The 23,573-nt window shown below is 51.0% G+C and overlaps 2 protein-coding genes across 4 annotated transcripts in view; both read left to right on the forward strand.

The window, feature by feature from the left end:
• Nucleotides 1-16,787, forward strand: part of sspo (SCO-spondin) — a 61,354-nt gene extending 44,567 nt beyond the window's left edge. The window contains 20 exon segments of the mRNA XM_029843166.1: nucleotides 148-303; nucleotides 405-529; nucleotides 862-1,001; nucleotides 1,090-1,136; nucleotides 1,330-1,589; nucleotides 2,156-2,318; nucleotides 2,523-2,642; nucleotides 2,714-2,852; nucleotides 2,922-3,109; nucleotides 3,338-3,508; nucleotides 3,732-3,859; nucleotides 3,951-4,099; nucleotides 6,918-6,964; nucleotides 7,360-7,524; nucleotides 8,285-8,493; nucleotides 10,099-10,194; nucleotides 11,051-11,111; nucleotides 11,993-12,123; nucleotides 13,527-13,677; nucleotides 16,354-16,787. Of these exon segments, the coding sequence (XP_029699026.1) occupies nucleotides 148-303; nucleotides 405-529; nucleotides 862-1,001; nucleotides 1,090-1,136; nucleotides 1,330-1,589; nucleotides 2,156-2,318; nucleotides 2,523-2,642; nucleotides 2,714-2,852; nucleotides 2,922-3,109; nucleotides 3,338-3,508; nucleotides 3,732-3,859; nucleotides 3,951-4,099; nucleotides 6,918-6,964; nucleotides 7,360-7,524; nucleotides 8,285-8,493; nucleotides 10,099-10,194; nucleotides 11,051-11,111; nucleotides 11,993-12,123; nucleotides 13,527-13,677; nucleotides 16,354-16,376 (2,669 nt within the window). The 3' untranslated portion in view covers nucleotides 16,377-16,787.
• Nucleotides 16,788-17,673: 886 nt separating this feature from the next.
• The window catches only part of kcnh2b (potassium voltage-gated channel, subfamily H (eag-related), member 2b), a 105,001-nt gene continuing 99,101 nt past the window's right edge, over nucleotides 17,674-23,573 (forward strand). For all 3 annotated transcript variants that reach the window (XM_029842904.1, XM_029842905.1, XM_029842906.1), the window contains exon 1: nucleotides 17,674-18,785. In XM_029842904.1, coding sequence (XP_029698764.1) covers nucleotides 18,710-18,785 — 76 coding nt within the window. In that variant the 5' untranslated portion in view covers nucleotides 17,674-18,709. The remainder of the gene's footprint in view (nucleotides 18,786-23,573) is intronic.

A 23,573-nucleotide genomic window follows, 5' to 3' on the forward strand; every position in this document is an offset into this window, starting at 1 on the left:
GAGGCTAACCCTAACCCTGTTGCAGGAGGCTAACCCTAACCCTGTTGTAGGAGGCTAACCCTAACCCTAACCCTAACCCTAACCGGGTCCCCGTGTCGTGTGTTTAAAGCTGCATCCAACTGTGCTCAGGCTTCTGTCTGTCTCCAGGCTGTCCCATGTCCGACTGGAGCGTCTGGTCTGTGTGCTCCTGTGTTTCCCAGAGACAGCAGCGCTACCGTGTAGCTCTCTCTCCCGCCCTTAGGGGGCAACAATGCACTCCCGTGGAAACGCAGAGCAGGGCGTGCACGCTCAGCCAGTGTGCGGGTGAGTTCAAAGGCTTCCTCACCAAAGTGCAGCCATGTTTGCCTTCTATATGTTCTTGTTGTTCCACTCGACATCCGCTGACGTCACGTTCCCTCTCGCAGGTGCAGATTGTGACGCCCCGTTTGTGTACTCGCCGTGTGGCGCCCCTTGTGAGAAACACTGCGCTCTCCGAGGAGATGCGTGTTTAGGCGTCCGAGAGTGCACGCCTGGCTGTTACTGCCCAGAGGTGAATCCTGGGGGTTCTGAATATATCAGTGGAAAAACTGCAGGATTTAAGAAGAAGGTCCATCATTCACGGTCCTGCTCAGTTCCAGCAGACTGTTGCAACACTGCTCTGGAATTTGGTCAGGACGGTTAAAATGCTGCTGTGCAGAGCTGGTTAGCCTATAGAAGCCTATAGAATATCAGCTATTGTTGTTTCTCAGTCACATTTAAAGAGACAACGCTCAGCTTGATTTCACAACCCGTCAGACTGGATGATATAAACGGGACATTGTGCGTCAGGATTAGGAAATTGGGATTCCTCCGTCCTTCCTGAACGTGTGCTCTTGCTTCCAGGGCCTGCTTCAGCAGAATGGAAGTTGTGTTCCTGCAGGAGCGTGTGGATGCATCCACCTGCAGCACCACGGCTCTGGACCAGCTCCCGTCGCTGTCACCGTCCCCCAGGGGGGCACAGTGAGCATGGACTGCAGTACCTGGTAGCGCCCTAAGGGTCACACAGAGAACAGCAGTTGAACAAAGAGACCTGTCTGTGGTTTGTGATGCGCTCTCTGTTCTGTCACCCAGCGTTTGCCATGAAGGAACTTTGCAGTGTGATATGAGAGAGTGTGGAGGTAAGGAAGCGTCACGTTTGTTGTCTTAAATAAGCACTATAGATTTATGTTGCTAAGGAAACGCCTCCCAACACCAGGAATATACACCGTTCACATATAGCTGAAATCAAATCTATATTGGACTAACTATATGAGATTAACTTCATTGATCCTGCCCTAATAATGACGCTGTTTTTCCATAACGTGCTTCCAGTGATTCTCAGCCAGTGGGCGGCGTGGACGCCGTGTTCTCCATGTTCACCCTGGAGTTCCCTGCAGCTCAACACCTCCCTGGCAGGGCTTGTCAGCGACGGCCTGGTTTCAATCCAGAGGCGTTTCCGAGCTTGTTTGGACCTAGATTCTGGCGTTCCGGTCTCTGGAGAGGAGCAGAGTCGATGTTCAGGGCCACTGGAGGAGGAGCGCCTCTGTGCAGACCCAAACATCTGCAGAGGTGAGGACGCCAAGGCCGGTCTGGTACCAGGTCTTTCATCAGCTCCCAAAGACCACAAACTAAATGATTCTGGACCTCAGAGCCGGCTAGTAGAGTTTAGAACAATAACTATTTACTGATATAGCTCAGCTTGATTCTTCTTAGTCTTCTACCAAGTCTGCAAGGATTTCTACTGTTAATTTGGGTAGAGAAGAGATAAATATAAACTCAGATGAATGGTTTTCTCCCAGTTGGCCCCAATTTGCTTGATAAAAGCCTCATTTGTTGCTCTGCAACATTATCCTGTTAATCAATATTTGTGTGAGATTCCAGGTCTCCAAAAGTAAATATTATTTATTAGGAACATTATTTGCTCACAGGGATGTTTTAATGCAGCAGGTAGCACATTGGTTGGTGATTCCAGACTGTCTGGAGCTTCCAAGCAGTAAAACTGGGCTATTGCGTCTCTATTTACCTGTTCTAATATTCCCAATATTCCCAACACTCCCAATACTCCTGAACTCCCAATGTCCCCAATATTCCCAACATTCCCAATATTCCTAATGCAAAGCAGCTGTTCCAGGCGTGACCCCCGACCTGTCCTTTATAGACTGGTGTGCGTGGAGTGCGTGGAGCGTGTGGACGGCCTGTGCCGAGCCCTGCAGCGGGGGGGGTCAGGCAGCGCTTCCGATGGTCGGCAGCGTCGGCGCCAGGATCCCGCTGCAGGAGCCAGCAGACACAGAGCCACAGCTGCAACACCGGACTCTGCCCAGGTACGGGTTCTAATGAGACCGGTTCTAGTGGGACAGGTGACCCATGAGCCCGATACAGGTGGGCAGAGAGGGAGGGGCGGAGATACGTGACTTATATTGTGGGTGGTTTTTATCATCTTACATGATTTATTTTACCTGCAAAATGTTGCAATTGTAGAAGAACCAGCAAAATAAAGTGGATCTGACTTCCTTCCTGCATCCTAGGGGAGCACTGTGAAGAACGGGGGGGGCGGATCTACCAAGGGGACTGTGCCAATCGATGTCCTCGCAGCTGCGGTGACCTGTGGGAGCACGTGCAGTGTCTACAGGGATCCTGTCACGCAGGTATTCCCATCCAAACAATCCAAAATGGCTCTATAACAAAACAGGAAATCTTTTGGTGGGAACCTTTCCAGGCTGCCGGTGTCCAGAGGGACAGCTGCTGCAGGACGGACACTGCGTGCCGCTCCAGGACTGTCGCTGTGCTCTTCCCTCGGGCAACGGCACGCTCCAGTTTCTCCCCAAGGATGAAATTTCCCTTGACTGTAATACCTGGTGAGGAGCGCTCCGGGGCAATTAAAAGGCCAAATTAAAATCTGAATCAAACGCTGCCTCTGTCTGCAGTGTGTGTGAGAACGGCTCGCTGGCGTGCACGAAGCTTCCCTGCCCGGAGTACGAGCCCTGGAGCTCCTGCTCAGTCTCATGTGGGGTTGGCACCAGGTCAAGGATGCGCCTGTGCCAGGCGACAGACGGCGGTCCTTCCTGTACTGACACGGAGCAGACGGGAAGCTGCGAGATGCCACCGTGTCCAGGTGACATATGAAGCATGTATACAGACCATCTCACGGTCTTTACAGACCATCCTAAGGTCTTTCCAGACACAGACTTTGGAACTCTCCCCCCCCCCCCCCCTCCTCTCCTCTCCTCTCCTCTCCTCTCCTCTCCTCTCCTCTCCTCACCTCTTCCCCCATCCCCCCTCTTTCCTCCCTCTCCCCCCTCCTCCCCCTCCTCCCCTCCCTCCTCCCTCCCCCCCCCCACAGCTGGCTGTTTGCTGAGCACATGGTCCACCTGGTCTGAGTGCAGCGCCACCTGTGGCGGCGGTTCGTCAGTTCGTAACAAAACAATCCTTCAAGAGCCAGAATCTGGTGGGGCGCCATGTGATGGAGCCCTTCAACAAACCACTGTCTGTAACAGCAACAGCTGCCTGCCCGGTAACACACACACACACACACACACACACACACACACACACACACCCTATTTATCTTCACCTCATTTAGAATAGAATTTGAACAATAGTTGCACAAATGAGAACAAACAGCTGAAACTAGTTCCTTCAGCCGTGTGTCAGGAAGTGAGATTTGCCCCCCTCTCAAATTGTGCCCCACCCTTGTGTCCAGAAGATAATGGCCGTTTCTATGGTGACTGTTGTAGAGTGTCCTGTCGGGCAGATCTTCAGTGAATGTTCGGGTTCCTGTCCACACGTCTGTGACCACTTGTGGCTTCACACTCAGTGCCTAGTAGGACCCTGCACCCCGGGGTGCTCGTGCCCCCATGGACAGGTCACCGCGCTTTACTTCTTCTTTGGTTAAAGGTTCTTAAAGTGTTGCTCTGCTTTGCTTCCCAATTGTCTCACTGTTGCTCACTGTTCAGGTTCTGTTGAACGGTTCCTGTGTGCCTCATTCCGAGTGTCCGTGCTCGCCGCTGTCCCTGCCGGCTCCGTACCAGAACATCAGTGCCGAGGGGATGAGTGGCGCTCCGCTCCCTCCTGGAACGGCCGTCAGGCACCGCTGCAACACGTGGTGATACATGCTTTAAGATTTGCTTTATTTTAGGTCTTGAGCTTTTTCACGAGGTGACTGAGGAGATGATCCAAGAATTTAGATCTAAATACGTAAAAATGCTCTGTAGCAGAAGCTGTATGGAAAATAGACATCATAAACATGGGAATTCAAACAAAAAAATCATGAGGAGTGTGTTTGCATCCGTGGAAATGGGACATTAAACAGTGTAGAGAGCTTCACCTCCCCTGGGATCAACAAGGTGTTCATTTCTCTTTGGTTTTGACATCAATTCTTCAGTTTGAGCCCTTTTTCACCAGAATTGTGTCCCGTACGTCCATATTCCAGAGCTCAATGGAGCCATGCAGCCATGCTTCCCACATGAACCACAGGATCTGCTGAGGTTCCTGGTCTTTCGGAGTGCCAGATATCTCTTTGGAGTGGAGTTCAACAGAAACACGCTGGTTCTGGCAGAGAAAAGGCTGATATTCATCTCTATAAATATTTCATATTGGCAGCAGACGAGCATGAGATCCACATCCAAATATTTTCCTCTCAATTTTGTAACCGTGTGGAATCTATTCTTCCAGTAAAGTAATTCTGTAATTCTGAGGGTGAATCTGAGTATTGCCTTGGTTCACTCTTCATAACACGTCATGTCTGGCCAGTTATGGGCTGCAGGCCTTTTTGCTCTGCCTCCGGTATGTCGCTCAAACGCAGTTTAGCCTTTGGGGTTGTTTAAATGTGGCCTGTCTACAGACTAATGTGACCTGCTCCACCTCCTGACACGCTCAGATCAACATTAATAAGAAGCTTGTTGAGGGAAGTGAACGTGGAGCAGCCGTTGAAGCTCCTCCGGAGGCCTTGGCCTTAAAAACAGTGTGGTGGTAAATTTACAAGCAATTACCCCAAATACTGATTAACTCCAGGACTTTGTTATGCCTCCAGTGGCTAACGGCATCACCGCTGTCTTCAAAGTTGATCGTCTTCATTGTGTTTTTGTTAGCGGCGCAGAATTCTGACGTGTGTTGCTCCAGAACGACATCAAAGTTGCCTTGGATTCGGATTTTGATGGATTGATAATGTCTGATTCAGTGAGACTTGTGCTGTCAATCAAAGCTGAATGTGGTCACATCAGAGCAGAAAAATCCAATTTGAGTCTCCTCTGATGCAGCGAGGACGTAGTGTTAGATATCGTCATAGCAGCGAGGAAGTAGCCTTAGATATCGTCATGGCAGCGAGGACGTACCCTTAGATATCGTCATAGCAGCGAGGAAGTAGCCTTAGATATCGTCATGGCAGCGAGGACGTAGCCTTAGATATCGTCATAGCAGCGAGGAAGTAGCCTTAGATATCGTCATAGCAGCGAGGACGTAGCGTTAGATATCGTCATAGCAGCGAGGAAGTAGCCTTAGATATCGTTATGGCAGCGAGGACGTAGCCTTAGATATCGTCATGGCAGCGAGGACCTAGCCTTAGATGTCGTCATGGCAGCGAGGACCTAGCCTTAGATATCGTCATGGCAGGGAGGACCTAGCCTTAGATATCGTCATGGCAGCGAGGACCTAGCCTTAGATATCGTCATGGCAGCGAGGACCTAGCCTTAGATATCGTCATGGCAGCGAGGACCTAGCCTTAGATATCGTCATGGCAGCGAGAACCTAGCCTTAGATATCGTCATGGCAGCGAGGACGTAGCCTTAGATATCGTCATGGCAGCGAGGACGTAGCCTTAGATATCGTCATGGCAGCGAGGACGTAGCCTTAGATATCGTCATGGCAGCGAGTAAAATAAAACTGATTTTATCTACAGGAAGAACCAAAGCACCAAGCCAAACCCTAGAAACAGCCCCACACCTTCATCAAACCCCTAAAAACAGCCCCGCACCTTGATCAAACCCCTCAAAACAGCCCTGCACCCTGATCAAACCCCTCAAAACAGCCCCGCACCCTGATCAAACCGCTAGAAACAGCCCCGCACCTTGATCAACCCCCTAAAAACAGCCCCGCACCTTGATCAAACCCCTCAAAACAGCCCCGCACCTTGATCAAACCCCTCAAAACAGCCCCGCACCCTGATCAACCCCCTAAAAACAGCCCCGCACCTTGATCAACCCCCTAAAAACAGCCCCGCACCTTGATCAACCCCCTAAAAACAGCCCCGCACCTTGATCAACCCCCTAAAAACAGCCCCGCACCTTGATCAAACCCCTAAAAACAGCCCCGCACCTTGATCAACCCCCTAAAAACAGCCCCGCACCTTCATCAAACCCCTCAAAACAGCCCCGCACCCTGATCAAACCCCTCAAAACAGCCCCGCACCCTGATCAAACCCCTCAAAACAGCCCTGCACTTTGATCAAACCCGGCCTGAGCTTCCACACATCTGACCATGGGAATGGTGGGAACACTGGAAATGTCTCTAGTTATGAAAAGGAGTGAGCCAATACTTACTGCAATCATTAAAAATGGTTGATTACAGTATAATTAGTCATGATTGGCTGTAGACGTTTCCTACAGTACATTGAATTTAAGATCAAAGATTGACTAGAAGACCTTTGATTTTTGATCTTTGATCTTGTGGCTAAGCTGTGTTTTATTCCAATATTTGTCTTTGAGCATGAATTAAATGTATAAATTGTAATTACAGCAGTAAAGACCTGTAACGGGTGTTTTAATGTGAGCTGGCTGCATCGTGGCTGAGAGTCGAACCAACCACGTTTGTCACGATGATATCTGCTCTAAGAAATTCCTTTCATCTCCTCTTGATGCTCGTTTGGTCCTTTTATAAGCTGTGACCTTGTTCTGTGACTCCGCTGACCTTCTGTCAACTTTCCCCAGCGTTTGCCAGGGAGGAATGTTCAACTGTTCCTCGGAGCCCTGTGATGGTGAGTGAGGCTCCGGCACAGCTGCCCAATGCATCCCATAAACTCCATAGGCCTGATTTCCTTTTGGATGTTAAAGAAAGGAGAGCCAACAGTAACTGTCAACCTGTCAAGACTAGGACAGACACGTCAGCCTATCTAGGGTTAGCAACAGCTGCTCCACAGTTGGCAACAAGTCGGGCAATTATGGGCTGGGGTTTCAGCAACACGCATCATCACGTGGACCTAACGGAGGTCGGGACGCTGACAGGAACACGGCCGAGAGTCCAGGCGCCTCTCATGGCCCCTCCCTGAAACATGAACATTTACTGATACTGCCAGTAAAGGAGTAAAGTTGTTTTTCTGTGCACGTCGTCTTCCCACGGATTGGATCCGAACCCACCTGTGTTCTCTTGCAGTGGACTGTCTGTGGTCCAGCTGGTCCCAGTGGAGTTCCTGCTCAGCCAGCTGTGGTCTGGGCCAGCAGACCTCGGTCAGAACGGTCCTGCAGCCCAGCCAGTACGGGGGGGCCCCGTGTGAAGATCCAGTACACCGAAGCAGGACCTGCCTGGCACCCGACTGTGGTGAGTGTGAGCATGTGGTCCGACTGCCTTCCTTCCTTCCTTCCTTCCTTCCTTCCTTCCTTCCTTCCTTCCTTCCTTCCCCCCCTAAAGGGATCACCTGAAGAACCCGACCCATGAACCTACAGCAACTCTGGTGCTCATGTTCAAGCAGCAGGTGCATCACAGAGCTGCCGCTCCCTGCTGGGCTGGACCACTTTAACCTTCTACACAGTCCCTGTGCTCGTTCAGACGGAGGCTTTAGACCGGGTCAGAACCCCATCAGCCATGGAACCATTGACACGTTGCTGCCAAACAGCAGTTTCACTGTTGCAAAATGTTCCGTTTGAATGGTTCATTGCTGTTCTTGGCCTTGTCTCGTGTTTTTATGTTTACATTTTGACGTGATCGAGTCCTTTCAAACAGCATCAAATATTTCCTGATGAAAGTTCCTCCCCATGGAAGTTCCTCCCCATGGAAGTTCCTCCCCATGAAAGTTCCTCCTGGTTGATGCAGCGTGATGCTGCCACCACCCTCCCAACACCTTCTGACATTGTTGGTACCCTCCAACTTCAGAGTGTTGGACGCGTGATGATGCGAGACGACAACCATCCGTTCCGTAAATCCCAGTAGCTCCAGTAAATCCCAGTAGCTCCAGTAAATCCCAGTAGCTCTGTCCCAGTTCAGCCATCAGATTTCCTTACAATGACTTAAAGTCACCCTCGCTCTGGCTCGGCCCGAGTGCACCTGTAATCATCAAACCCTTGTGTGTGCTTGTGTGCAGCGTGCCCAGCAGGGGAGCGCTGGAGGACCAGCGTGGCTGCCGACCCCCCCGTGTGTGAGAGGACCTGCTGGGACATTTACTCCCCCCCTGCTGCATGTAGCCACTGGGTCCAGGGCTGCACCTGTCAGGAGGGGCTTTACCGAAACACTGACGGCGTGTGTGTTATCCCGGCACTCTGCCCATGTCGGGACCAGGGCATCCAGTACGAGGTACGCGCACACACACACGTGCACGCCGTCCTTCTTTTACCCTCAGTGGTGTTTCCACCACCTTCAATTCACTTTGTTAATTAACGAGGAAGCAAGAGGGCTGAAGCTGAGTGGTGAGCTCCACCGTGTCCCACCGCATCCCACCGTGTCCCACCGTATCCCACCGTATCCCACCGTATCCCACCGTATCCCACCGCATCCCACCGCGTCCCACCGTATCCCACCGTGCCCCACCGCGCCCCACCGTATCCCACCGCGCCCCACCGTATCCCACCGTATCCCACCGTATCCCACCGCGCCCCACCGCATCCCACCGTGCCCCACCGCGCCCCACCGCATCCCACCGTATCCCACCGTATCCCACCGCGCCCCACCGCATCCCACCGTGCCCCACCGCGCCCCACCGCATCCCACCGTATCCCACCGTATCCCACCGTGCCCCACCGCACCCCACCGCATCCCACCGTGCCCCACCGTATCCCACCGCGCCCCACCGTATCTCACCGCGCCCCACCGTAACCCACCGTATCCCACCGTATCCCACCGCATCCCACCGCGCCCCACCGTATCCCACCGTATCTCACCGCGCCCCACCGTATCCCACCGTATCCCACCGTATCTCACCGCGCCCCACCGTATCCCACCGTATCCCACCGCGCCCCACCGCGTCCCACCGCATCCCACCGCGCCCCACCGTATCCCACCGTATCCCACCGCGTCCCACCGCGTCCCACCGCGCCCCACCGTATCCCACCGTATCCCACCGCGCCCCACCGCGTCCCACCGCATCCCACCGCGCCCCACCGTATCCCACCGTGCCCCACCGCGCCCCACCGTATCCCACCGCGCCCCACCGTATCCCACCGTATCCCACCGTATCCCACCGCGCCCCACCGCATCCCACCGTGCCCCACCGCGCCCCACCGCATCCCACCGTATCCCACCGTATCCCACCGCGCCCCACCGCATCCCACCGTGCCCCACCGCGCCCCACCGCATCCCACCGTATCCCACCGTATCCCACCGTGCCCCACCGCACCCCACCGCATCCCACCGTGCCCCACCGTATCCCACCGCGCCCCACCGTATCTCACCGCGCCCCACCGTAACCCACCGTATCCCACCGTATCCCACCGCATCCCACCGCGCCCCACCGTATCCCACCGTATCTCACCGCGCCCCACCGTATCCCACCGTATCCCACCGTATCTCACCGCGCCCCACCGTATCCCACCGTGCCCCACCGCGCCCCACCGCGCCCCACCGTATCCCACCGTATCCCACCGTGCCGAGATGCAGCAGCACCGTGTCTGATATTCAAGAGTTCCATTTATCACGACTATCGTGCTCATCGTGCTTCCGTCTTCCTATTTTTTTGGAACGACCACGGATTAAAAAAATTAATTGTGAGTTCTAATGCAGTGTGTAATTTGGAAGGATTAAAGACTTTTCACCAGCTGAAAAAAAACCCAACTTTCTAATCACCTGTCTCATTAAATGCCCCCCCCCCCCATTATGTAGGAGGGAAGTCCAAGTTTTAGTCAATTCACACCGAAGTAAAAGTCTAAGTGTCTGTGTGTGTGTGTGTGTGTGTGTCTGAGCCAGGCAGGAGCAGAATGGGAAGAGGGCTGCCAGTCCTGTCGATGTGAGAACGGGAAGAAAACGTGCCAGTTCAGATGTCCGCCGCTCCGGTGTGATGAGGTGAGCTGGTTGATTCTTAAACTGACCCGTTTATTACACATCTATTACTAACACAACGATCTGAAGCCGTTCTGGGCTGCAGCTGCTTTAATTGTCAGTGTGTGTGTGTGTGTGTGTGTGCACGGATGTGTGTGTGTTTTCCTCTGATCTTTAGCTGCTACTGCAAAAATCCTGAATGTATTCTCCCCTCACAACAACAATTTTCTATTTTATTAATATTTTATTTTCTATTTTCATAAGTTACTTTTTGGGATTTATTCTGAAAAATCTGTTTTGGGTCACATGGAACCGTTGAACAGAACCTGTAATATTGCAAAGCATGAATGAGGGTTTAATGTATTAAAATATATTTGCTCTTTTGAGACCATTTTCCCAACATTATCAGTTCTGTCTTAATGTTTTACTAGTTACTAGTAACTAGTACAGAGCTGGATTAGTTTCCTCTCCACTAACACCTCAATAGAACACAGTTCTCGAAGCCAGCTGACTTGTCGCTAAGCTAAAAAGGTTCTTACCTTTAAATAACAAACTGTTCATCATTTAATGCCATCAGAAACCCACTGGTCACCAGTAACAGTAACCAACAGTTAACTAACAGTAACTAGGTGATGCTGTAGTGACGACTACGCTTCCAGAAACAGAAGATTTTCTTTATTATTTCCATACAGAACCAAAAATATTGAGCGGAGCTGCTAATTCCCCCCCGTTCAGAGTTCGGTTCCTCGGTCCAGAATTCTGCTCCTGCTCCTCTTTGGTGTTTTCCTGATGTGTTTGTGTGTTTTCCTGATGTGTTTGTGTGTTTTCCTGATGTGTTTTTGTGTTTTCACGTCTCCTCCAACTGCTGCTGGGCTCCAAGGGGGAGGTGAAGGTGGAGGAGCCAGGCAGCTGCTGTCCCGCCTGCAAACGGCCGTTCCCAGGTGTGTGGTGCTGTGGCACGGTCCTGAGGACACCTCGCAGTCCTGCACGCTCACGCACGTTCACTCACGCTCACGCACGCTCACGGACGCCCACACACGCGCACGGACGCTCACGCACGCTCACGCACGTTCACTCACGCTCACGCACGCTCACGGACGTTCACGCACGCCCACACACGCGCACGGACGCGCACGCACGCTCACGCACGCTCACGCACGCTCACGGACGCTCACGCACGCACACGGACGCTCACGGACGCTCACGCACGCTCACGCACGCTCACGGACGTTCACGCACGTTCACCCACGCTCACGCTCGCTCACGGACGCTCACGCACGCACACGGACGCTCACGCACTTTCACCCACGCTCACGCTCGCTCACGGACGCTCACTCACGCTCACGCACGCTCACGGACGTTCACGCACGTTCACCCACGCTCACGCTCGCTCACGGACGCTCACGCACGCACACGGACGCTCACTCACGTTCACTCACGCTCACTCACGTTCACTCACGCTCACGCACGTTCACCCACGCTCACGCTCGCTCACGGACGCTCACGCACGCTCACGGACGCTCACTCACGTTCACTCACGCTCACGGACGCTCACTCATGTTCACGCACGCTCACGCACGTTCACGCTCACGCACGTTCACGCACGCTCATTATTCTGAATTATGCACGCAGACGTAAGAACGTGCTGCATCTTGAATGTGTGTTCACACCAGTTCTGTTGATTCAAACCTCTGATCTCATCAGAAATTGTTATTACTCCTTTATTACCAGTTACCAAGTGGTGTCTCTGCTCTTGTTTCCTTGCCTGTTTCCTTCATCCTTTCCTTTCCTCTCCTTTTCTGGAACCTCCTCCTTCCACCAGGTGAACCCGAGCCCGAGTGCCGTCGCCACGTCCAGGTGAGGAACATCACCAAAGGCGACTGTCGGCTGGAGAACGTGGAGGTCAGCTTCTGTAGGGGGCGCTGTGAGTCCAGGACGGACGTCCTCCTGGAGGTACAACACCTTTGATTAGTGCTGCATGCTCACTAGTACAACTGCTGCCGTAACTAACCCACCACAGGGTTTATTTGAGAGGCGTGATGCTTTTAAATGGGGATCTGACGCGAGAGCTCCTGCGCAGCGTCAGGTGGTTACCATGGTTACCAGCAGCCATTGTAACCTATGATAAAGATGGTTGGCTGGTATGAAGCATTGTCTTGGCCTCCACAGGGACCTGCAGCCAAACCATCTGGTCCCTTTGAAGTGATCATGTGACCCACAGCCTTTATTTCAACACACAGGACAGTTAATAGAAACCCGTTTCAGCACGGAACCAAAGATAGAAGGAGCTCACGTGTTCCCCTCATGGTTCCCCTCATGGTTCCCCTCATGGTTCCCCTACCTGCTTCAGCACAGGCCTAGGCTCCTTCTGCTAGGGTCATTACATGTGGCCATCATAAGTCATTAATACTGAGAAAAATTAATTATTTATTATTAAATAATTAGAACAAAGAGTTCACCTCAGGACACAGATGTTTGTGGACCCGTCAGCCTGGGCCTCCAGCAGCAGAACTAAGATATTAACCTGATAATTAGATATTATCATTATTATATAACCTGATAATGAGACGAACCTCTAAATATGATAATTATGTCCAGGACAATGACTGGAACTACAGAATTAGTGACTATCAGCTTCATCAAAGAGGAAGGTTTGAAGTCTGATCCGATAGAGATGGAGTCAGCCTCCCGTACCTGGACAGGGAGCTGGTTCCATAGCAGCGGGGCCTGGTAGCTAAATGCTCGGCCCCCCATTCTACCCCTAGAGACTCTGGGGACCACAAGTAGACCAGTAGTTAGGGTCAGGGGTTAGGGCCAGGGTTAGGGGTTAGGGTTAGGGTCAGGGTAAGGGTAAGGGTCAGGGTCAGGGTTAGGGTCAGGGGTTAGGGTCAGGGCCAGGGTCAGGGTTAGGGTTAAGTCAAGGTCAGGGTTAGGGGTTAGGTCAAGGTCAGGGTTAGGGGTTAGGGTCAGGTCAAGGTCAGGGTTAGGGGTTAGGGTCAGGGTCAGGGGTTAGGGTCAGGGCCAGGGTAAGGGTCAGGGTTAGGGGTTAGGGTCAGGTCAGGGTTAGGGGTTAGGGTCAGGGTCAGGGGTTAGGGTCAGGGCCAGGGTAAGGGTCAGGGTTAGGGGTTAGGGTTAGGTCAAGGTCAGGGTTAGGGGTTAGGGGTCAGGGTTAGGGTCAGGGTTAGGGGTTAGGGTCAGGTCAAGGTCAGGGTTAGGGGTTAGGGTCAGGGTTAGGGTTAGGGTCAGGGTCAGGGTTAGTAGATGAAACAACCTCCCAGTTTGAGACGTATTCAGCATGCCGTTGAGGTCCGACTGGCAGCCTCTCATCCTCAGGTCCCCCCTGCTGTTTCTGACAGGAGCCGTACCTGCAGTCTGTCTGTGAGTGCTGTAGCTACCGGTTGGACCCAGACAAGCCCGTTCGCTTCCTCAGCCTGGAGTGTGACAGTGGTGAGAATGAGCCTGTGGTGCTGCCAGTCATTCACAGCTGTGAGTGCACCAGTTGCCAGGGTGAGTCCACATCTCTCCAAACCACCCTAACCTCCCTAACCACTAACTACCCTAACTACCCTAACCCCAACCACCATAACCACTAACTACCCTAACCACTAACTACCCTAACCCTAACCCCAACCACCATAACCACTAACCCCACCCTAACCACTAACAACCCTAACCACTAACCACCCTAACCACTTACCCTAACCTAACCAACCTAACCCATAACTCTAACCCCTAACCAGCCCAAACCACTAGCCACCCTAACCCTAACCTAAGCAGTAATCACCCTAACCACCCTAACTCCAACCACCCTAACCAGTAACCACCCTAACCCTTACTACCCTAACCACTCTAACCCTAACCTAAGCAGTAATCACCCTAACCACTAACCTAACTACTAACCACCCTAACCACCTTAACTCCAACCACCCTAACCACTAACCAGCCTAACCCTAACCACTCTAACCAGTAACCAGCCTAACCCTAACCCCAACCCCAACCACCCTATCCACTAACCACCCTAACCCTAACCGTAACCACCCTAACCCTAACCACCCTAACCCTAACCGTAACCACCCTAACCACCCTAACCCCAACCACCCTAACCCTAACCACTAACTGTAACCTAAGCAGTAACCACCCTAACCACCCTAACCACTAACCACCCTAACCCTCACCATCTTAACCCTAACCACCATAACCCCAACCACCCTACCCACTAACCACCCTAACCACCCTAACCCAACCACCCTAACTCTAACCACCCTAACCACCCTAACTCTAACCACCCTAACCCAACCACCCTATCCACTAACCACCCTAACTCTAACCACCCTAACCCAACCACCCTATCCACTAACCACCCTAACCACCCTAACCCAACCACCCTAACCAGTAACCACCCTAACCACCCTAACCCAACCACCCTAACCAGTAACCACCCTAACCACTGCCAGAACAATGCTGTTGCTTGTGTTTGTTCTTATTGTCCAGAACAGAATATTTTAATGGAACAAAGTAATAATTAATGTATTTTCCCCCAAAGTCTGGTCTGTTCTAACCCTTAAACTGGCCCAATCGTCCTTTGACATTCTGGGATATATTTGTATCACTAAAGGATGCTAATTTAGACACTCGTCATTTTCCTCTCATTTCCAGGGTAGATTTCTTTGCCTTAGATTCATACATTAGGACCGTTTCTTCAATTAAAACTCACTAATTACAGACATTATGCCAAGAGGTCCAACAGGATTGGGATTAAAGTATTGCTAGTATTATTACCTGTAGGGTGCTAAAAGTTCTGAAACGGCGTCCCAGCAGGGGCCTTGACTTGGAAACCACTTGGAGCCACTAGGGCAGCGCTAAAGAGGTTCCGGACCCCTGGTCCAGAACATGAACACAAGGCTGACCCGGTGACGCAGCCACTGAGCTCCAGGCCACACATGCAGAAACCTGAAGAACATGCACTTACCTTTGGAATCCGCCTGTTTCTAGTCATCCATTCATCACGGCGGCTGATTACATTAGTTAATTGGATTACATTAGTTAATTGGATGCAGCCACACTGGGCACTGACCAGCCCCCCCCCCCCAGCTCCGATTTCACTTCCAGAGCTCCATTGTGGTGGACACATGTCTGTCAGATACAGTTGCCACGGTAATAAATCCGCGCTCACACGTGGGTGCTCCATACACACGTCACTGTTTGGTCAACTGAAATCTTTCTCATCTCTCCTAATTTTACATATTTCAGGCGCAGTTGAATTTGCTTAGTAACACAAATATATTTGCTTAGTAACGCAAATGTACTTGCGTGCATTTCAAATGATGACAAACCTTCCTCCACAACCTGATGGAAACATTTCCTACACACCACAAATGCAAAATTTTCTCCAGCTGTGGGTTAGAAACGAATAAGTGATGCATATGGCACTCACGTGTGTGAATATGGCATCACGTGTGTGAATATGGCATCACGTGTGTGAATACGGCGCTCACGTGTGTGAATATGGCATCACGTGTGTGAATATGGCATCACGTGTGTGAATATGCCATCACGTGTGTGAATATGGCATCACGTGTGTGAATATGGCATCACGTGTGTGAATATGGCGCTCACGTGTGTGAATACGGCGCTCACGTGTGTGAATACGGCGCTCACGTGTGTGAATACGGCATCACGTGTGTGAATATGGCACTCACGTGTGTGAATATGCCATCACGTGTGTGAATATGCCATCACGTGTGTGAATATGGCATCACGTGTGTGAATATGCCATCACGTGTGTGAATATGGCATCACGTGTGTGAATATGGCGCTCACGTGTGTGAATATGGCATCACGTGTGTGAATATGGCGCTCACGTGTGTGAATATGGCGCTCACGTGTGTGAATACGGCGCTCACGTGTGTGAATATGGCATCACGTGTGTGAATATGGCGCTCACATGTGTGAATATGGAGACCAGGTTAGGGTTAGTTAGTTAGTAGTTACCAGTGGGGTGGGGGGGCTGAGGCGTGAGGCGTTCAGAGCATCATTTATATCTTTATGGGCAACTTGATGGTTTTCATGGTGGTTCCTTCAAAGAAGGAAGAGAAACACCAGTGAAACTCTTGAGCAGCTCATTTTGATGCTGTTCAGAAGCCACGAGAGACGTCTCACTGCAGCTGTTGCTGTTCTTCACAGGAGGAGATCTGTCCAGACGCTAGCGTGTGTGTGTGTGTGTGTGTGTGGGTGTGTGTGTGTGTGTGGGCCAGCACCTCGCTGAGAGCTACATGGAGACAAGAAACTTCTGATTGACAGAACGATGGACAAGTGAAGAACACATGATTCTGTTGCTCTTAGTCATCATATGACTGCTAATGCTATTGTTTATGCTATTGCTAATGCTCTTCAGTCACCTACAATGTTAAAAAAACAGTACTTATGTGACACTTTACGACCTATTATGGAGCAAATATGTTTAAATGTGTAAAGCTGATAAAGATTAGTTCTTGTTAAAAATCACATGTGGAGAATATTTGTCAGCTTAATTAAACCAATTTTTTATTAACTGTATTTTACGCTCCTTTATTTAAGTTTTGAAAAAAAGAAACTTATTAAAAGATTCTTTTCCACCCTGTGAGTCTGACCTTTATTTAGCTTCTCCAGTATTTGTCACACTTGTATTTTCATCTTAAATTATTAATTAAGACCTATCTTAATTAATGACTCCTTCATTGGCACATTTGCTCCAGACTCCAGTGTGTCACTAGAAGGTTAAAACATTTTCTCTCATAATTCTTTATTTCTTGTTCTAACATCGGGCAGCGACAGATTAGCGGATGCTTCATGCTAGCACTAGCACGTAGCATTTCCCCCCTCTGAGGGGTGTCGGCCTCTTCATGTGACCCTACAGTTGGTGCTGACCCTTTCAGCACCAACTTGTTTATTCGTTGTGATGACCAGATGTTCATCATGTTCATCATTTAAGGTAAAAGAATAAATCTGCTCTGATTCTCTCTGAACTGTGTGTGGGACGTGTCTGGCCCCTTCTCTCCTTCCCTCCCCCTGCGTCCTCCCCTTCTCCCTCTCTCCTCTCCTGACTAAATAAGGGAGTCCAGTGAGGGAGGGAGGCGTTGGGCCTCCAGCCTATAGTAAACAACACTGTAACAGGAGCTGCAGCTGATACATTGATAATTCATTTCAGCCTGTCGTGTTTGAGGGGAGAGGCGCTCGGGCCTCATCCGGCTCCAGCTTGTAATTTATCACATCTAAACAGTCATTAAAGACCGCATCACTGAGGGGGGGTCGCAGGATGCAGGTCAAATTGATCCAATGAAGAAACTTAAAGGAGAGAAATGTTGCTAATCCTTTAGATCACGAGGCTGAGAATAAGTTATCCTGATATCTTTGTTGATAAAGATTGACTTTCAGAACAGTTCCCTTATAGAAACTGTTCCCTTATTATTTGTTCAGCCAATAAAAAGCAACACTTAAACACTGAAAACACTTTATTCATTTCTATACATTCATAATCCAGATGTTTAGTTCAGTGTTATTGGCTGAATATTCACAAGCTTTTTTTAATGCTGGCAGATGCACGAGCCCAGTGCTGTTAGTGGTTTGGATTAATAAAAGTCGATATTGTAATATAGGAAAAGTAATAAAGTAGCGAACAAGCGTCAACATAAAATCCAACAGTCATTGAAGGCACCGCAGAGGGGAACCCCGAGCCGATGACGTAGCTGAGCAGCGCTCCTTGGGTTTGTCGGGGACGCGCACCACTCCTGCGCGCGAGCACAGGTGAACGTGCTGTACACCTGTCGACAGCAGGCTTTGAGTTTTGTAAAGGGCTGTAACAGGAAAGAAACCATATATTTCCAACGTGTCTGGTCCCATTTCCAGGCCGCCCTGGTGCCCCGGGGCATCACGTGCCGTGTGTGGAGAGAAGCGGTGCTGGTCCTGAGGAAGAAAGGGTTAAAAAGGCGCAGCTCGAGGCCGGTGGAGCTGAAGTCATCCGACAGCGCGGAGGCGGAGGCGGAGGAGGAGGAGGAGATCCACAGAACACCTCCAAAAACCACCATCCAGAGCGAAGCTGCGGATCGCGGCTGCATTTTCAGCGCCACCACGCTGCTGCTCTAACATCCTAAATATCCCGACACAGGAGACACAAAGGAAAGGATGAAAAGAATCCGATCAGCCGTGGTTCCAACGACGCTCTTCCGAATGCTCTCCCGCTTCGCTTCTGGGGAGTGGGCAGCCTCCACGGAGAAGAGGTCTTTCGCGCTTTGGCGTGTCTGAGTCCAGCTCCACGCACCTTCCGGCTCCACGCTCATCACCTGTCTGCTGAAGCTGCTGCAGCTGCTGAACTGCGCCTGCTGCCCACAGGCTCCGGATCCTCCGTTTTCTCTAGAGCTCTGGCAGCAGCATCTGTCACCCCTGAGCTGAACTTGTAGTGAGGCGACCTGCGGATGAGACCCGGTGTGGGTTCGTTGGCTCGAAGGCAGCGTCGCTCTGGCGACAAAAAAAGACGCCTCAAGTCTCCTGAAGTCCAGGAAAGATGCCGGTCCGCAGGGGCCATGTGGCTCCGCAGAACACCTTTTTAGACACCATCATCAGGAAATTCGACAGTCAAAGTAAGACCTGTTTTACTTCCAAACGTTGACGGCTCGTCTTTTGGACCAAGGTCTGTTTATTTTAGGAAAGGTCACTGATTGGAGGATTCTGTTCTTCCCAGAATCCCAATGAGGCTTGAATAGATCAGATGATGGGAGAAAAATAATGATTCTAGCATTAAAGAATAAGTCCCAATCTAACGAACGCAGATGCTTCTTCAGTGTGTCTGGAAGCTAAAGCTGTTCATCATCCAAGAGAGTCTTAAAATAGGAGAAATTTGCTGCCAATAAATCTATTAGCTTTGAATCACTGGACAGTTCACGGGGAGAAACGGGTTTAGCAACTCATTCATCTTTTCAACCTCATTCACAGAAAGAAAATCAATATCTTGTGAATTAATCTGCAAATTCTAAGTGAGCAAAGCTCAAAGTCCATCCGTGTGCACGTGAACGTTGAAGCCCCCACCTCCCAGCAGCGCGCTCCTGGATGCAAATCATTCAGAACTCTTGGAATCTGTGACTGGACTTCCAACACGGAGCAGCGGCCCCTCCGGCTTCACGTCCTCTCGGGACGAGCGTGAGAGCAGCTGGACTCGGTTGGCACCTTTCACAGTTTGACATTTAATTTGATGGACACGAAAACGAGTTGTAAAAGTAATCGCATGTTTAATGGGTGCAGCGTTCAAACGTCAGGGATGACGGACGCTCCCTGTTTCACAGCTTTAGGAAATGATTAAATCTTTCATCTCGGTAACAATTCACGACTGAGCTGCACAACAGCAAAGGGACGGCTGAGCTGCAGCATCTGTAGCATCTGTAGCATCTGCAGCATCTGTAGCATCTGTAGCATCTGCAGCATCTGTAGCATCTGTAGCATCTGCAGCATCTGTAGCATCTGCAGCATCTGTAGCGTCTGCAGCGTCTGTAGCGTCTGCAGCATCTGTAGCGCCTGTAGCATCTGCAGCATCTGCAGCATCTGTAGCATCTGTAGCATCTGCAGCATCTGTAGCATCTGCAGCATCTGTAGCGTCTGCAGCGTCTGTAGCGTCTGCAGCATCTGTAGCATCTGTAGCGTCTGTAGCGTCTGCAGCATCTGTAGCATCTGTAGCGTCTGCAGCGTCTGTAGCGTCTGCAGCGTCTGTAGCGCCTGTAGCATCTGCAGCGTCTGTAGCGTCTGCAGCATCTGTAGCATCTGTAGCGTCTGTAGCGTCTGCAGCATCTGTAGCGTCTGCAGCATCTGTAGCGCCTGTAGCATCTGCAGCGTCTGTAGCGTCTGTAGCATCTGCAGCGTCTGTAGCGTCTGCAGCATCTGTAGCGTCTGCAGCGTCTGTAGCGTCTGCAGCGTCTGTAGCGCCTGTAGCATCTGCAGCGTCTGTAGCGTCTGCAGCATCTGTAGCATCTGTAGCGTCTGCAGCATCTGTAGCATCTGTAGCATCTGCAGCATCTGCAGAGGAGGGATGGATGATGGAGGGGTGGATGGATGGATGGATGATGGAGGGATGGATGGATGATGGAGGGATGGAGGGATGGATGGATGATGGAGGGGTGGATGGATGATGGAGGGGTGGAGGGATGGATGGATGATGGAGGGGTGGATGGATGATGGAGGGATGGATGGATGATGGAGGGATGGAGGGATGGATGGATGATGGAGGGGTGGATGGATGGATGGATGATGGAGGGATGGAGGGATGGATGGATGATGGAGGGGTGGATGGATGATGGAGGGGTGGATGGATGGAGGGATGGATGGATGATGGAGGGGTGGAGGGATGGATGGATGATGGAGGGGTGGATGGATGGATGGATGATGGAGGGATGGATGGATGATGGAGGGGTGGATGGATGGAGGGATGGATGGATGATGGAGGGGTGGATGGATGATGGAGGGGTGGATGGATGATGGAGGGATGGATGGATGATGGAGGGGTGGATGATGGAGGGATGGATGATAGATGGATGGATGATGGAGGGATGGATGATGGAGGGATGGATGGATGGATGATGGAGGGATGGAGGGATGGATGGATGGATGATGGAGGGATGGATGATGGAGGGATGGATGATGGAGGGATGGATGGATGGATGATGGAGGGGTGGAGGGATGGATGATGGAGGGGTGGATGACATGTTGTCCGGTGGCTAAAGTCCTTTCCCCCAGTCGTCTTTCCAGCAGATAAACTCTGAAGCCATTTGACCAAATAGATGGTGATGCAATTCCCTTTAGAGGGCCTGTGAAGGGATGAACTGCCCTGTGAAGGGATGAACTGCCCTCTGAAGTGGTGAACTGCCCTCTGAAGGGATGAACTGCCCTCTGAAGGGATGAACTGCCCTCTGAAGTGGTGAACTGCCCTCTGAAGGGATGAACTGCCCTCTGAAGGGATGAACTGCCCTCTGAAGGGATGAACTGCCCTCTGAAGGGATGAACTGCCCTCTGAAGTGATGAACTGCCCTCTGAAGTGGTCAACTGCCCTCTGAAGTGGTCAACTGCCCTCTGAAGTGGTCAACTGCCCTCTGAAGTGGTGAACTGCCCTCTGAACTCCCCTGTGACCCCCTGTGTCGGCCCTTTCAGGCTGATGCTGTATATTTAGTGAGTTCTGGTGTAAGGAGATCAAAGCCAATGCATTTCCTGTTTACTGGATCAGACTGGATCAGACTGGAGCAGACTGGATCAGACTGGAGCACTTTAATGGGTCAGACTGGATCAGTTTAAAGTGCTCCAGTGTGATCCAGTAAAGTGCTCCAGTCTGATCCAGTCTGATCCAGTAAAGTGATCCAGTAAAGTGCTGCAGTCTGATCCAGTCTGATCCAGTAAAGTGCTCCAGTCTGATCCAGTAAAGTGATCCAGTCTGATCCGGTCTGATCCAGTAAAGTGATCCAGTAAAGTGCTCCAGTCTGATCCAGTCTGATCCGGTAAAAGTGATCCAGTAAAGTGCTCCAGTCTGATCCAGTCTGATCCAGTAAACTGATCCAGTGTGATCCAGTGTGATCCAGTAAAGTGCTCCAGTCTGATCCAGTAAAGTGCTCCAGTCTGATCCAGTCTGACCCATTAAAGTGCTCCTGTCTGATCCAGTCTGATCCGGTAAAAGTGATCCAGTAAAGTGCTCCAGTCTGATCCAGTCTGATCCAGTAAACTGATCCAGTCTGATCCAGTCTGATCCAGTAAAGTGCTCCAGTCTGATCCAGTCTGATCCAGTCTGACCCATTAAAGTGCTCCAGTCTGATCCAGTAAAGTGCTCCAGTCTGATCCAGTAAAGTGCTCCAGTCTGATCCAGTCTGATCCAGTAAAGTGCTCCAGTCTGATCCAGTAAAGTGATCCAGTCTGATCCGGTCTGATCCAGTAAAGTGCTCCAGTCTGATCCAGTCTGATCCAGTAAAGTGATCCAGTAAAGTGCTCCAGTCTGATCCAGTCTGATCCAGTAAAGTGCTCCAGTCTGATCCAGTCTGATCCAGTAAAGTGCTCCAGTAAAGTGCTGCAGTCTGATCCAGTCTGACCCATTAAAGTGCTCCTGTCTGATCCAGTAAAGTGATCCAGTAAAGTGCTCCAGTCTGATCCAGTCTGATCCAGCAAAGTGCTCCAGTCTGATCCAGTAAAGTGCTCCAGTCTGATCCAGTCTGATCCAGTCTGATCCAGTAAAGTGCTCCAGTCTGATCCAGTCTGATCCAGTAAAGTGCTCCAGTCTGATCCAGTAAAGTGCTCCAGTCTGATCCAGTCTGATCCAGTCTGATCCAGTAAAGTGCTCCAGTCTGATCCAGTCTGATCCAGTAAAGTGATCCAGTAAAGTGCTCCAGTCTGATCCAGTCTGATCCAGTAAAGTGCTCCAGTCTGATCCAGTCTGATCCAGTCTGATCCAGTAAAGTGCTCCAGTCTGATCCAGTCTGATCTCTGGGCTTCCCTAGAGACAGCAGATCTTAGACGGTCTGCTGTGGTGGCTCTCTGCCCTCAGGAGTCGGTGCTGCTCTGCTCTACAGCGACTCCACCAGTCGGTTAGGGTTAGGGTTAGGGTAGATTCAAGACTCAGTAGATTTTAAACAATATAATTAAGGAATCAAGAGGATCAGAAGAGTTAGGGTTAGGGTTAGGGTTAACCCTAACCCTAACCCTAACTCTTCTGATCCTCTTGATTCCTTTGGCCCCACCACTACGAGGGGCCCACTCCTCTTTAGCAGCGGTACGCTAGGACGCTTTAATCAAAGGTGGTCGGTCCTGATTACTCAGCTTCTACAGAAGTTGTGGAAACCCTTGAAGATGCAGGAGGGGAAGGAAGCAGCCATCATGGTTGCAGAACAACTCCAGTCTCACTGACTGGATGCTTTAAAAATAAAGAAGTGAAAGCCCAGAGGTGACAGAGGGTTAGGGTTAGGGTTTCACCATTTAATTATGCAGCTTCATTTCACACTCCAGTTCATGAGGCTCAGTAAGAAATAGTGATCCATCAGATTTCAGACCTGATTCTGTAAATCTACTCAGTAGATTTTAAACAATATAATTAAAATAATAGAGGTAAAGAACTCAATCAACATCATAATGGTCAGTAGTAACGGTGCCCCCCAGAATTGACCCCAACAGTTGTCCCCTCCCACAACCACGACAGCCTGCACAGGGTCAGAGGCAGCTGGTCCTTCTCGGGGGCCAAAACAAGACTCGTGGAAGGGGACCCGGTTTCCTTTATTCAGGCTGGACCGGAACGAGGAAGACGGGGCCCCATTAGGTCCACATCCATGTGGTGGAATCACCTGGACGTGGACCCTCTCCCTGCACAGTCACACGCTGCCCCAGGAAGATGGAGGACCAACCATAAGGACGTT

This window comes from Takifugu rubripes, chromosome 10 (assembly GCF_901000725.2).
Source record: "Takifugu rubripes chromosome 10, fTakRub1.2, whole genome shotgun sequence".
NCBI lineage: Eukaryota > Metazoa > Chordata > Actinopteri > Tetraodontiformes > Tetraodontidae > Takifugu > Takifugu rubripes.